This window comes from Syngnathus acus, chromosome 8, assembly GCF_901709675.1.
Source record: "Syngnathus acus chromosome 8, fSynAcu1.2, whole genome shotgun sequence".
Taxonomy (NCBI): domain Eukaryota; kingdom Metazoa; phylum Chordata; class Actinopteri; order Syngnathiformes; family Syngnathidae; genus Syngnathus; species Syngnathus acus.
In genome coordinates, this window is record NC_051093.1 from 8,971,230 (window position 1) to 8,987,085 (window position 15,856).

At 38.7% G+C, this 15,856-nt stretch overlaps 1 protein-coding gene across 7 annotated transcripts in view; it reads left to right on the forward strand.

Annotated features, from left to right (window-relative positions):
- caskin1 (CASK interacting protein 1) overlaps positions 1–15,856 on the forward strand; it is a 36,527-nt gene that overhangs the window by 9,713 nt on the left and 10,958 nt on the right. For 4 of the 7 annotated variants that reach the window (XM_037255800.1, XM_037255801.1, XM_037255802.1 and 1 more), the window contains exons 2-12: positions 4,897–4,948; positions 6,699–6,796; positions 6,861–7,006; positions 7,396–7,491; positions 7,584–7,714; positions 8,823–8,931; positions 9,512–9,620; positions 10,826–10,920; positions 11,834–11,951; positions 13,428–13,673; positions 15,425–15,529. In XM_037255800.1, the coding sequence (XP_037111695.1) occupies positions 4,897–4,948; positions 6,699–6,796; positions 6,861–7,006; positions 7,396–7,491; positions 7,584–7,714; positions 8,823–8,931; positions 9,512–9,620; positions 10,826–10,920; positions 11,834–11,951; positions 13,428–13,673; positions 15,425–15,529 (1,305 nt within the window). The remainder of the gene's footprint in view (positions 1–4,896; positions 4,949–6,698; positions 6,797–6,860; positions 7,007–7,395; positions 7,492–7,583; positions 7,715–8,822; positions 8,932–9,511; positions 9,621–10,825; positions 10,921–11,833; positions 11,952–13,427; positions 13,674–15,424; positions 15,530–15,856) is intronic. The other 3 variants (XM_037255803.1, XM_037255805.1, XM_037255806.1) reach the window with 3 other exon arrangements.

Genomic DNA, 15,856 nt, shown 5'->3' on the forward strand with positions numbered 1-15,856 from the left:
TTTGACCCCTTTGCTGTTATTTTAAGGGCATGTCACTCGTGGCGTTATGGATGAGAATGAACTGCACAGACAGGAAACATGAGGTTGGTTGTCGCAGAATATCTCATCCGGCAATATCCCATATTCACATACAGTGAAGTCAAATGAAATTCCAACCATCTGTGTTTGAACTAGTCAATATATTTAGTTTAACCTTATGTATCATACATTTTATAAGCAACAGGCAAGCTTGCTCTTTTTTTTAACAATGTGCATGGCATTTGTGTGCATTTGTGTGTTTTGTGTGTATTGTTGCTTGGACAAATGGTAGCCACCAGAGAGATAACCTTGGCAGTGGGTGAAAAAACTGTTGCTAGGTAACTATTGAGTGCCCAGTGCACTGCTAACTCTTGCAACTGTAATACTCTCAGTCTGTGGTCTTACAGGGGAAAGATAATCAATATTAAAAAAAAAAGAAGAAACATTTCTTTTCAATCCATTTTGTTTTTTGGGCAGTATTAAGGGCTACTGTGGTTTTTGTAATAATAATTTTTAATTAATTAATTACCTTAATAATTTTTACCGATTTTCTCAACATTTCATTGTAAAGAAACATACATTGATTTTTTTTTTTTGTTAGCAATTTCTGAATAATGTTTTGTGTTTTTGAAATGATTACTTTTTGTTTGTTTCATATCCTTCACCCTCACAAGGAAAATAAATCCTAGCACCGCCTCTTTCTGTCTGTATCAAATTTGTTGCTAAATGATGTGAAAATAGATTCCCGATTTTCTGGAAGTCGACTGCAGAAGGGCAAATGACACTAATGGATGACAATGACAACATTCATAAGTCAAGTGGTCAGAGTGCATTCGCTACATATTGGGTCCAAATACATCAGTGTTAAACAACAACTCTGTTGTCTACACTATTACAGTTTGGCTACATTGATCACTTTGCATGAGCTCTTCCTGTCCCGCCTCTGCTCTCCCCATCAGACCCTGCCGTCTCGGTCGGCCCTCTAATTTAATCATACAACTTCCTGTTTACCTGCTTCTGAAGTGACATTTATGAGACCGTGTGTGTATGTTTGTGTGTGTCTGCAGCTGAGTAAATGCAGTTATCCATTATCCAAACTAATCAGAGCGGCCATCCTGTCTTGTCTGCTTTGCCAATCCCACTCGTGCTCACATTATTTTTCATTTCTTTCCAATGATGCTAAGTAGAGACTGCCATTCAAAGTATTGGTGCCCTTGAGCCAAAGCAACAACGCAGGTCCACATTTCTTTTGCACCAATTTTTTTGGAGACAAGGTTTTATGAAAAGTGGTAAGACTTTCATGCTGAGTAAGAGTTGTTAAGGATGTCTGAAAGTTTTTGACTGTATGCTTGTATCAAAAGGAAGGAAACATGAAAGGATGTAGAGGATGTGCAAGAGGAGGAGAGAACTTTTCAGGTGATGGAATCAGACTAAGAAGTTTGCCTACATGTGGGAGTATATTTGTCACACGTTTCCTCCTCCGCCACTCTTGTTTTGAAGCAGATGTGTCAGGCTTACACTCATGCGAGAGAGCGTGCAGCAGAGTACGTCGTTCGAAAGAGGTTACAATGTGTGTATTTTTAGTACAGCTGACTGCAACTGTGACTTCCACGGGCGCACTCTGAACTACAGACACTTTGTTTGACAGCGTGTGTACACACACCATCAGAATGTTGTATTCAGCAGTGCACATTGTTTGCATTGTGTTCCGAATTATTATGTATACAGGAGTCAAATTAAATAGTGTGTAGCCTTTCTATGCCAAAAAAAGATAAAAAAAAGATTGTATTTTAGAGCCAGTTCCAAGAATTAATATTTTACTGCTTGACAAATGGGATGTGCAAAAACTATAATCCACTATACTCTATGATATTATCAAGATACAATGCTAAAATAAATACGTTAATAAACACACAAATAAATAAAAAAAATAAAGACCGCAAAAATTATTAGAGAAAAGTCCAAGAGAGCAAAAATAACAAGATAACAAGGAAACAAATACCAACATGAATGCTGTGAAAATGCTCTTGCGTGTTTATGATTGCTTTTGATATACAAAACAGCCTGAAGCAAATCTGGAAGCAATTAGTGCATTTACAATCACCAACCCATAGCGGAAAGATTCTCGAGATAACCAGCGTTTTAATTAATGAGCTCGGCACAACCGACGAGCTGCTTCTGTTCCGGGAGTCAACCAAATGCCTGCATTTGGTCAAATTGAATTTCTCTAGACCAGAGCCAGCAGATTGTTTTAGGCTCAACTTCTGGAAATAAAAATGTCAACGATCTCATACTATCATTAGTGTGTTCACAGCAGCGTTAGTGTGGTTATCTGTGTGCGTGTTTGTGTGTGTGTGTGTGTGTGTGTGTGTGGGTGCATGATTGTGAATCCTTGCTGTTTTGAGTGCAAGCACGCTTGCTTGTGTAGGATGATAGAGAGGATGCTTGTTGCCTAGCAACCCTCTTCTATGCAACCCTGGGCTCTGCAGTTGTGCGCGCGTGTTTATAAATCATGAAATGTGTATTTTCCTTATCAGATTTTGTGTATTAGTATTTTGTGTATATTGTGAATCATTTCCTAAAATTGATGGAATGATCGATATTTTGGGTTGACAATGGTAGGTGCATGCTTACATACTTCTTTTATGCATTATTATCAACACAGAATTCCATATTGTAGAGTCGTCTTTACCAACCTTTATGGAGCCAAGGCATGTATTAAATAAAAAATATGATGTGACATTATCATACATCATTTATCAAATTGTCATTCCCCGGGGAGAAAGGACCTTTTCTCCCAGCGTGGCTATACCTGAGTGCATAATTTGTCGTTGGAATAATCCGGTACATTCCAAGCTTCAAACAATACACTAAATTGTTGAACGAATACATTTCAACTTCAAAGTCAAATCTAAGGATGTGCTGTTTGGAATTAGCTTGAGCTAACACTTCTGGAGACATTCATTTGTTTCATTATGCTTTCATGTACTTTCCACCACTTTAACAAATCAAAGCGCACATGTCTTCAAATAAGATGTGGTGTCCTTGTTGCCTTTAGGCGTTAACGGCAGTGTTTAGTATGCGACTTGACTATGGTAACAAAACGACAGTCTTCGACTATAAATCAACGTTAATGCAGATGGATATCCTTGGTTTGACCTTTTACATATATACATACCACATGTTCCAACAGGTAGTTTTTATTGTCTCATTGGGAAGGATCTACCATAAAAAGATTTAGTGTACAACCGCTGTAAAAGGTGTAAACTAATCGGCAAATATGAGTCGGGCCGATGTTTGAAAGTCTGTCATCGATTCATTGGTCATTGTAAAGAGGTTTTGTGAGCCTGAACCACATGATCAAGTGCTATAAATATGATTTTTCTCCTGCACGGTGGCTTGACCTGGTTTCACTTGAACTTGGATGGAAAGTGATCCCCAAATCCCTACTCTATTCCATATCTGGCTAGTCGTGCTACTTGGCGGGACACGGAGTCTCAGTTGTGTCTTTGCACATTTCATCCAGCAGACCATTTGGAATTTATTTTTGTCTCTGCTATTCGTAGATCGGCCAAATTTGCTGCTTTAGGAATTATTTGTGCATCATTGACACCCAGTTTTTTTTTTATGTTATGATCCATAACATGCACGTCTAAATGTTATTCATGAAACAGAAGATTTGAAAAAATTGGCAGAGGGCTTACTCTCTCTGACTTTGTCCTTATAAGATGCCTCGCATGCAGCCTGCCTCTGCCCTTATTTGATGACGTGAGTCATGTGGGGGCAGTCAGGTCCTTTTATGAGGCCAGACATGGAAGGGGTGTGGAAAAACAAACACACAGTAGTGCAAGGAGACAAATAGACCTGTGTCACAAATACATGGACTGTTTTACGTCACTACAAAAAAAAAACAATTATCATGTACACTAAATTTAATTTGATTAATATTTTCATTCGCGTTGAACTGTTTGTCTAATTTCATTGTGATAAGTGAAATCATGTTTAGTATATCATAATTATCACGAGGAAATGTTATTGTTGTGAACAGCTGCTTTTTTCGTTTTTTAGCTGGTTGTAGGCACTTTTTAAAAAAAAAAAAAAAAATCTTTTTGGTGTACATTTCAGCAGATATGATTCAATATTCAACTCCCTGCTTTCAAACACACAATAGTTATTGACACTGATTTTAAGTGCTGGTTTTGCTATGTGTGTATTTGTGTGTCTGTGCATTAAGCATCCAGAAATAGCCATTTAGGAAATCTATGTTCCGCTTCCAGTGGTGCTGGGAGCTGTCTCCTTTACAATAGAGTGCCTGTACGACTTCCTGCACACTCCAATGTGTGTGTGGGCGTGTGTAAGTGAATTTAATAGAATCCACAAGATAAAACGGATATGCAGATTCATCCGCAATTATAATCCAACACCATCTACTTACTAAATCATATTTAAAAAAAAATAATGCCCTTTTTTTTTTTTCTTTTTTTTTTACTTAAGAGCATTAACAACAGTAAGTTTTTACAACATTGCCAAAAATGTGATTATTTTTTATTTGCCGCAGTGTTGCTTTGTATGCAGCAATTCTGCTTAATGTACTTTCTGTTCCTGAAAGTGTTTGCATTAGTTAGTTTGTCTGGATTAGCCTTGGTTGTGTCTCACACAGTAGAAGAATATTTTTAATGATATTATCATCATATACCCGAGGAAATGATGATTCATAGCTAATGAAAACTTGCCTTATTCTGACCTTGCCCTGAGGAAGTGCAAGTGATGTTTACTAGCCTAACGACAAACAACGAAAGTGTACATGAGCTAAGCTATCCAGCAACAAAGTTTATGCATTATATGCGAAACGTAACTGATTTGCCCTTTATTTTCCAGAGCTGCTTGGGTCTGCAAAGAAAGTGAATGTCAACTTCCAGGATACAGATGGGTGAGTTCCATCATTCCTCTCCATGCCACTCTTGCTAGTTCAGAGTCATCCTGACATCACCCCCCCCCCCCCCCCCCCTGTACTTCCTCTGGTTCCATTCATATAAAAGCTTTATTGTCCTAGTTCGGTTTGCCTGCATAAGGGAAAAAGCTGGAGGATAAGCCCATATCAAGTTGAAACTAGTGTTTTTATGTAGTATACTGTACGTGGGTGAAAGTAAGGACTAATGCACTGCTATTATGATTTTAGTGGTTGTGTACATCTGTCCATATCTTTCCATTTGAGAGATTGCATGCGAGCAGGATTTGGCTATGCGAGGATGGAAGAATAGCAAACATTTTGTCCTCCATAGTTAGAATAGGTCAGCCTCAATTAATAAGCATGTTAGAAAAGTCCAACTTCAAGGCTAATAAACAAATATATTTGTCTTAATGTAGGTCATTCATAGACATCAAAAGTCTGTCAGAATATTGGAATATTGTGACACAATTTCACAAAAAAACAATAACAGGGTAAGAGTGATCAAAGAATGAGAAACAGTGGAGGGGAAAAGCCTTAGGCCCAAGATTCATGGAAGGCAAGCGAATAAGAGGGAGATGGAAAGGAAGAGGGGGATAAATATTGCACGGAATGTTTGGCAAAAGGAAGAGTGAGTACCCTTCCCCTTCCCCCATACGCACAAACGCTAATACTAAAAGGAGCACACACACAAACAGTAAAGCATTGTGTAATGTATCCCGGCTTAACCCTGTAGGGGAAACTGAGGCTAGGATTAGGTTATGACACATGCTTTTTACTCACTGTTCAGTGGGTCGTTACACCTGCAGCACGGGAATGAAGGGCGAGCGGAAGGTCAAATGTGCTCCGCTTTGATATTCATTCGAGTTTTCACGGCCAAACGGAGAGTATACGACGCAATTAGCCCCGGATGAGCGTTATTTCCTTTGGTTTCAACAATGGAAATGGTTACTGTCAAAAACTTCAATAATGTTTGACGATTCAGTCGTTTAAAATGCTAAATTTGAATGGAAGAGGTGAGCAGATGCAGAGAAGCATCTCCAAATGGTAAAAAATAAAAGTCCAAATTCATCTGTAGCGGCTCGACGCAGATTAAAACGTTATAGCCGATCATAAAAGGCACATAAACTACAAAATATCGTCTGTTGTGATACTCATCAGATAGGTGGAAAGTCGAAGTTTTATTAGTTCTGGTCTGCTGTCTATTGGATTGGATCATGTTATGTCACTGTTGGTCTAATTTGTTATTCCTGTCATTCATTCATTTCTAAATTTTGAAATTTACCCCAAAAAAATCTGAGAAAAAATATTTTTGTTATTGTTTGACCTGAATGTCAGTTAGCTTTGTAATTGAGTCTCCAAATTGGGACCTTAATATGACATTTTTTTATTGGTTTCAATTCTAGTCACTTTATTTTTATTTTAGGACCTTAATATAGCTTTTTTTTAAAATTTTTTTTTATTGGTTTCAGTTATAGTCCCTTTTTTTTGCCCCCAAATGATTCTTCCTGCATTTGCCAACGTAACACCCCTTGCCTTTGCCCTATTTTCTAGCTCTGCTTTATGTGTTTCAGCTTAATCCTCTCCTCCTAATGTATTTGCTATGCTAAGCTTCGGCTCCTATATGCACGTGTGTGCAAACGGTCTATATGCACGTTTGGCCAACAACAATCAACATCTTGATGATGGATCTGTAAATCAGGTGTCATTCGCACATTTGTGTTCTCTGTAGATTTTCCCCTCTGCATCATGCAGCCCTTAACGGCAACATGGAGCTTATCACTCTGTTGCTGGAGTCGCAGGCAGCTGTTGACATCAGAGACCAGAAAGGTAAGTTGAAAATATTCATATAATATCGTTTTACTTTGTGACAACACTTGTATTTTTGTGCCAGGTATGCGGCCGTTGCACTACGCGGCCTGGCAGGGGAAGGCGGAGCCGATGAAGATGCTCCTAAAATCGGCTTCGTCTGTCAATGTCCAATCAGATGAAGGGCAGATTCCTCTGCACCTGTCTGCGCAGCACGGCCATTACGACGTGGTGAGTGACATCATCTCGTAAAGAAATAGAACATTGACACATTTTAAATGGGGGAGACAAAGGTTTGGTAGGCGTGACCTTGTCCCGCAAGAAGACCACAATACCACAAGTGCATTTGAAACCAATTTGACATTTTCTTATTGGACTAACATTTGTCAACCAGGAAGCACAGATTTCAATATTTACATCATAAAAAAAATGTCACCATTTATAAAAACAACTGCGTTAGTCTGTATTTTGCAAGGGATAATGAAAATGGGACTTCCTGTCAGATCTTGAATAACTACGACTTCCTGCAGGCTGCATGCGGTCATCATTTACATAATCCAGTATGTCTATCGAGTCGTCGAGTATTCAGATCAACCAAAACATGTTTGAATTGTTTCCAGTCTGAAATGCTGCTGCAGCACCAGTCCAACCCGTGCATTGTGGACAATGCGGGCAAAACACCTCTGGACCTTGCCTGTGAGTTCGGCAGAGTTGGGGTATGGAACTTTTTGTTTTTTTACTAGCTACTTACAGATATCGCAACATAATCAGGGAACTTTTTTATGCCTACGTGTTTGTGTGTACGCAGGTTGTCCAATTATTACTCTCGAGTAACATGTGTGCTGCTCTGCTGGAACCCAAGAAAGGAGATACTACCGATCCCAATGGGACATCTCCTCTACACTTGGCTGCCAAGAATGGACACATTGACATCATTAGGTACAATATGGACACACGATTCTTAATTCAATTCTTAATATTGGGTGTAGTTGAACATTGCTGCCACCTAGAGGACAGGAGTGGAACGGTAGCGCCGGGAACATTCCGATTATTTACGACTGGACAACCTTGTTGGAGGTCTGAGCTTTACTGAGTGCATTTTAATCAGAGAATGGCAGAATTTGCAAGAAAGTACTCCTTGATTTAGTAATTGCACTGATGTCAGTGTTAAATCTTCAACTGCAAAACAATTGTGCAGTTAATTTCCCTCTTTTATCGCGCTCAAGCACATTGATGTGACGCTACAAGTGAGGTGTGTTTATGCAGACGCAATTTTCTGAGTTTGGACCTTGACAGAGGTGAAGGTGAGGATAGTGAGATTGAAAACAAGTCAGGCATCCTTCAATTTCTACTGCGCTTGTCTTGTTTTTGCTTCTTGCTGACTGTGGCACACTTTGGACTGATTGGCAATCAATCAAAGAGCACATTTAGAGAAACAATTATTCATTCCAAAGAGCTTTTTGAAAAGTAATTTAATTGTGATTTGAATGTTGTGATTGAATTTTCCTTTTTTTCTTCAATAAAACCGTGCTGTCACTATTTAGACAGAGACACTAAAAATTCTGTCATAATTGATGGGGAAAAGAAATCTCTCTATGTGACACGGATAAATGATGCTCATTAGGACGGCCGCCAGTCTGCAAAGACAGCAGCAACAGAGGACAATTAAAGACAACTTCATTCATTTTACACACTAGATCAACTAATTATGTGGTGCGGAAAAAAAATCATACAAGGTTATTACAGATTAACACGGAACTTTATATTGAGAACGCAAGGGCTCATTCAAAATCCATGAAGCCACAATAATTAGATTATATGACTGAGATGTTACTGCGTGTTTATTAGCATCAAATATACAAATTTGTCGGGACAATGATACAATGCTAAAGCAACTATATTCACTGATCTCTTTTTTTTTCTTTTCGTTTCATTAGTATCCTGAGATGCCTCTCAGTTTTGTGTCACCCTCTCTAATCCTCATCTCCACATGTTTTTTCCTTGCTCTTCCCACTCTTTGTTGGATCCGTCCACACTCCGTGGGCAGACTGTTGATCCAGTCGGGAATTGACATCAACCGACAGACCAAAGCGGGCACTGCCCTGCACGAGGCGGCCCTCTGCGGCAAGACCGAGGCCGTGAGACTCCTGCTGGAAGTAAGTGGGACTTTTCTTGTCATATTTGTTCATCAACAACCTTTCACTTTTTTTGTCTGGATGAAGCAATAGTAAGCAGAAGGAGCAGTTTAGTGTTGGGAAATAATCCAACTTTTGTCACAAGCCACATTATTAGTCACAGCTGTCCCAAAAGAGAGCTGATGCGACACCTCAGCTGCTTCCAGACATATTTCGACACATCACCGGGACATTTTAAGCTGCTTTTAGGGATGCTTGTCGTGCATTTGATATGGTAAAGGATCAGTGAGAAGACATTTTGTCTCCATAGAGGTTCATGAAAACTAACTTTTGCATTTACATCCCGTGAGGTGAGGCGGCTGTAATCGTCTTTATTCATTGAACCAAACGTGTTGTGTGAATGTGTTATTGCTCTTTGACCTTTCTTGTAACGTGATCATAGTTAAAGCCCACAGCCCGTTGAGTTTAATGAACGGGCCGCTTAATCATTTTGAAATAACTGCTTGTGATTTTCACCCGTGGAAACGTAATCAACTGCATCATGTGTTTCAAATTTCACTGAGTGACAATTGTTTTGTCTTTCTCTTCTTTCTGCGCGCAGAGTGGTATCAATGCTACGGTGCGAAACACGTACAGCCAGACTGCGCTGGACATTGTGTATCAGTTCACTGCAACCCAAGCGAGCAAAGAGATTAAGCAACTACTCCGGGGTAAAGGATGGATGGATGGATGGATGGATGGATGGATGGATGGATGGATGGATGGATGGATGGATGGATGGATGGATGGATGGATGGATGGATGGATGGATGGATGGATGGATGGATGGATGGATGGATGGATGGATGGATGGATGGATCAGATAAGTCCATTTTTTTAATTTTGTCTGCCAGGTTTTCCATAGGAAAATAATTCAAATACAAATAAAAACCAAAATTGCCAAAAGTGAAATCATTGAAGTGAACCTTAATCACTGAACTGAGGTCTTGAGAGATTTCATCATGATGATAATGTCATATATACTATTGATGTCACTCTGGCATCCTGTGTGACATCATAAATGACACTTGACTTGGCATAAATCTTATTGCGTCTTATAGAACTTATCAAACTAACTTACATAACATACAGCTATAACTCAAAAGCGAGGTTTGGATGAAGACCGAGAAGCACTTTCAAGCAGCAGCTGGATGACACAATGCACAATCATTATAAACAAACTACAAAAACATCTCAAAACTCTCGAAAGCCTGAAAAAACATGTTCAAGTTAAAAGGTAAGAAGGCTTTGTCGCCTTTGTTGAATGCCAAGAAAAGCTTTAGCTAACGGCATCATCTTTTGATAATTGCTACCAACAACTTGTCAAACTGTTGACACGCTTAGTGTGGGTATTTAGACAAACAACGTAATTTCGTTTTGTGTGCACCCAGTGTTTACAAAATGACAATAAAGTTTGTCTAAGTCTATTTGTACACAGAGCTATTTGACAAATGTAATTAAGTGCGTTGGTAATGAAGTGAAAATGCATTTCATTGTCTTAATGAGCAACTGCTCTTTTTCTACTCTTTGAGCGCTCCACATCCGCACGGAGAAACCACTTGCTTGACTCATTCGTTCTTATAGAACTAACTTTGGTCGTCATGGTAACAAAATCCACCTTGGCGCCATTCTCCCTGCAATATATGGGGTGGGAAAATAATCTGACATTTTTTTTCAGAAATAGGGTCACACTCCAAAAATGAAATAAGACTTTTTTATTTATTTATTTATTTATTTATTTATTTATTAAAAAATAAATAAACTTCTTCTTTCAGGTGTTGCTATCATGCTACAGCTGCTTTACATTTTGTTGCTGTTCAACATATTTTTTTATATTAGTTAGAAAAACAATTGTTTTTGTGTTTTGTGCACACAGAGGCGTCAGCAGCTCTTCAAGTTCGGGCCTTGAAAGATTACTGCAACAATTATGACTTAACCAGCCTCAACATCAAAGCAGGAGATGTCATTACGGTACAATGCACGCCTACGGTAGAAAAATCAAAAGCAGCACTACCCCATTGAACATCCCCCTAAAAATCTTGGAAACAATTTACACTGGCCTACAGTAGTAATGAAACACCTACTTTGAGGTTTATAAAATATTTAATGCTGGCACTGGGCCTAGGACAAACACAAAGCGGCTGAGATCGGATCTGCTTTGAGTGTAGGTCTGGTTTTCAGAGATTGATGTCATCTTTAGTTTGGAAGAGAAATTGAAATGGCATTTTTCAGCCTAACTGGCTGCAAGCTGGTGCAGTCTTTCAATAAAAAGATGATTTTTTTTTTTTTTTTTAATAATTACGAGACAGCCTTCAGAATTTATAAAAAGAAAATGATAGAAATGGATAAATAGATGATGTCATTATTTTGTTCAAGTTTTTGTTGCCAATTAAATCCTATGTTGGCTCTGCTAATTGGACAGAGTAGAGAAGCATTTTAATAATTTAATCGGATCAATTCAACGAACAATATCTGTTCTTTCTTTGCAGGGAGTGAATTCAACATTTCAAATCCCATTTAATGTGTCGAGACGCTTATGTCACTGAGAGACCAGTTTTGTTTGAGAACGATTTCCCTTTTTTGGGGTTAATTAATTCGCTAGAACGAGCCTATTCAGCATTTCTCATTGACTACGCATACTGAGAGAAACGTATTTACTGCCTACTCCAGCATCATTCATGAATATTTATGATTGTTAGGGAAGCCAAGCATTGCCTGATTTTCCTCCCTCAGGGTCTAAGAACACAAATTGGCTTTTCTGCCGTCACAGACTCTTTAAAAACTCTCATTTCAACAATATTTGCTCTTCAAGATTTTCAATTAGGATACATATACATAAATAAATAAATAAATACATGAAATACACTATGTCCTCTCATCCTAGGTGTTGGAACAGCATCCTGATGGACGCTGGAAAGGCTGTATCCATGACAACCGAACAGGAAATGATAGGGTGGGCTACTTCCCCTCCACCATGGTGGAGGTCATCAGCAAACGAACAGGTGTGTGTGCGTGCGTGCGTGCGTGTATGTATGTGTGATTGGTAACTTGAAATTATCGTGACCAAAACTAACCAGCTGAATGAAATTGAAAAAAATAAATGGAAAGAAATATTTTTTTATTTTCATGCATAACTGTCAAGCAGAAGGAAGCGAATCTGCAAATCTGTTCACTCTATTCACGTCTCATGGCTTCCTAAAGAGCGAGAGAAAAAAAAACAGTATTGGATATTGTCAGATCGGAATCATAGCTCCTGCAAATGTAGATAAAAAAATCCAGTACGTAACAAATACGTCGCTGTCACTGCAAATGTAAATGGACAGAATCATGTCAAATGTCGTCATGGAAATAATAATATACTATAAAGATATAAACATGAGTAAATATGGTCTAAATAGTAAATATGCTTCATTGGAGTTGCGTTGCTCATTAATGAAACAAAATAAATGCTGATGGTGGACAGCGGACAACTAAATGGTATGTAATATTTAATATCTTTGTGTATTATTACTTGTTTCCATGTTTTATTTGCTCGGTGTTGACCGTACGTGTTAGTTAAAAAGATCCTATATGAACATTGGAGCACTTGCTGTGTAAATCCAGCCTTAATGTTCTGTAACACAATACAAAGAATCAGTTAAGTTCTCATGTCTAAATTTGAATTCCATAACAGGTAGGTTGACCAGGTGAGACATTTCGGCTCAGATCCATCCCATCATTTCACCGCACTAACAGAAGCCGGTGTCACTTTTTCAATGTGTATTGGTGTTTATCTGTCAATATGGTCGTGCTGTTTCTTTTGTGTTCACTTGTCGGTCTATGTATCTGTGACGGTGTTCTTCATCTCAGATGATTGTGTGGTCTCCTCTCATCAGCATCATTCACATCTTTGATACATTCTTACTTGGGTACTGATCGCTTCTCACTATAGAATGTAAGTGCAGTAACTTTATGCGAACAAAAAAGCTCATGTGTTTTTCATTTATTTTGGAATGAAGTGCCATCGATCACATCGGTGTCAAACTCAAGGCCCGAGGGCCAGATACGGCCCACCACATCATATTATGTGGCCCGCAAAGACAAATTTTGCATCGACTTTGTGTCATTACTCAAATTATAAATTGTCTTCTCTTTTTCAAAACAGAACTATTGCTAGCAATTTTTTATTACCATTCATCTTTTTAAACAATTTGAACAGTTTGGACTAGTCAGAAGTAGTAGAAAGATCAATTTTGATGACCATTTCATGCCCACTTCATGACACATTTGTTTGTTCCTTCTTCCCGTGGCTTCATAAAGTCCCTCCTCATTGTTTTAGTCTGAACGTTTTAGTCTTAAAGCATTCTTTGTTTATAATTTATTCCTTTTTTTCCTCCCTTTTCTTATGTTTCCTATGTCTCCTTTTTGTGGTTTGTTTCGTGGCGGTGGTTCACTGTTGGCTGGTTGTGTGTGTGTGTCGTCACGGTGCGTGTATCTAGGTTTGGCCAGCACAGTCATTTGCACTCAACAGTTTCAAAAGATACCGCTGGTTGCCCCGGCGACGGTTGCCCCCGCCAACGTGGTAGTCAACGGCAACGACACCACGTTCCATCAGATCCATATCCTGCCTCCACCGCCTCCTCCTCCACCACATTCCCATCAGCCACTGCTTCCACTTTTCACTTCCTTTGGCTATAACAGGTCGCCCGTGACGACCCCACAGGGAGACACCCCCACTGCCCCAGGTACACGCCCCCTTTTCACTATTATTACTACTATTTTTATTATTATCAAAACTTCAAGGGATGCTTTCTACTTTTCTACTTATTACTGGATCCAAAATCCAACTGGCTATGAATCATTCTCATTGGTGATTTAATCATTGCTAAGAAGGCATCCTTTAAAGTTTTCTGTTATTGATCATTATTTAAGTAGATTTATATGTTATTCATACTGACTTGCTTTGGTTTTTGTTTTCATTTCCCATTATTGAAACCTACATCATTACTTAACAAATTCCCTGGTCATTAGCTAGTCAATTAGAAAATTCTTATTATCATCATCATTATGATTGTTGTTATGATAGCAAACAAACAATAAAAATATAGAAAGAAAATCATAAATTCAATCTTGAGGTTTTAGTTTGACTTTATTGAGGTTAAACTCAATAAATTGAGTCACAGCATATAATTTTTTGGTTTTTTTCTTTTTTTTTAAGTTTTCTTTTGGGTTTTTGTTTGAGTAGTTTCTGTTTTTCCAACCACTAGTCCAGCCCGAGCACACACAAACTTTACTTGTCACAACAATACAGAAGCAATGTGAATTACACAACTTGAAAAATTGAAGCCACCGAGTAGCAGGACCAAAAAGTTGAAGTCCGTGCCAAAGCATTCGGTCGTGACTGTACACACGCAAATATTTGCAAGGCAGACATTTGGGGAAAATGTCATGTATTATGCAACAGACTTAAGAATAAAGTTCACAAATGTCACCAAAAAAACTTATATGACTAAGGTGTTTGCTGGCCTGAAGGTTTTTTTTTTCTTTTTAGAAGATCATTTCGATTCCTCCAGGACTAATTAAATTATCTGAAATCTTGTACTGCATGAATCAATTCATCATTGAAGTATTTTGATGGAGGGATGCAAAATGGCCACAAGAAGGAGCTGTGTGATTTGATGAAGAAGAAAAAAAAGAACTTGTGCAATGTTTGTTTCTCTGGCGCACTTGTTAGTCACACATTTAAACCATTTATAAACGATTCAGATGCTTATAATGGTTTATGACACTCTCCGAATGCACCTACAGGAGCCTCATTCTGAAAAAGTCGACATATATAATCACAAATGGATGGCTGTATTATATATGTACGTGTATGTACATGATGGCACCTGTATATACACAGAAAATCATGTTATGAATGTTTTATGTACAATGCTTTTATACATGTTATCATATCTATATTCTGTATTTTTTCTGTGTTGGTGTGTGACTGCGTACTGGGAGTGCAAGTGTGTGTGAGAGAGTCTCGTTTGAAAAATATTAAGACGGAGACAGAGCACAGAAAGTTGGAGCTGACTCAACAGTTAGAAAAGACCACCATAGGCCGTGGTTTGGATTTTTATAGGCAAATTAATGATAATATTCTTTTTTTTTTGCCTTCAGATATGGACTAACATAAAAAGTCAGCATGTAATACTGTATACTGCTGGTTTTTTCTTTTTAATCATATGATCCTGACCTTCTCCTATATATATATCGACCAATTTTAAAGCTTCACTAAACCTTCAATAAGTCGTAACGTTTTCTTCAGGTTTCAATGGAGCACTTAACACAACTCAAAGGAACGTATTTGCTCCACGGGCAAAAACTCTCCACGTTATGGCTAATATGGTTCCATGTGGAGCTGTATAAAAAATAAATTGACAACAAGTCGTAAGGTTTTGAGCCCAATTTGAGCCCAGTTAGCAGCTAACGGTAGTGTCCTGTGTTGAAGGTTGTCGTGGCTCAGAGGCAAGTCCTCACAGCTCCCCCACCACGTCCTGTGGGCCCCACGGAGGCTCCAATGAAGAGATCTGGGTACTGCGCAAGCCTGTGGCAGGTAACTGAGCCGCACTGCGCTGAGCCCTCAAAAAAAACAGTCATCAAACAGTATCTGGTGCCCATTCAGACAACAATCCAAAAATATATATATCATTTGCCTTTTGAAAGGTCATCAGATGCTCTTTGACCTGAGCAAAGTCATGTCCCGCTGTCCTTTCCATCTTAAGCTTAGCTAAACTCGTTGACCTTTATGTTTGGGACTGTAGCCATATGCATTGGTCTGTGGCGTGTGTATGTATGGAGGTCAAGAGAGCCAGAAGACTCAAAAGACAAGTGAAAGTGCAGTGTAGTGTGTGCCTGTGTGTGTGTGTGTGTGTGTGTGTGG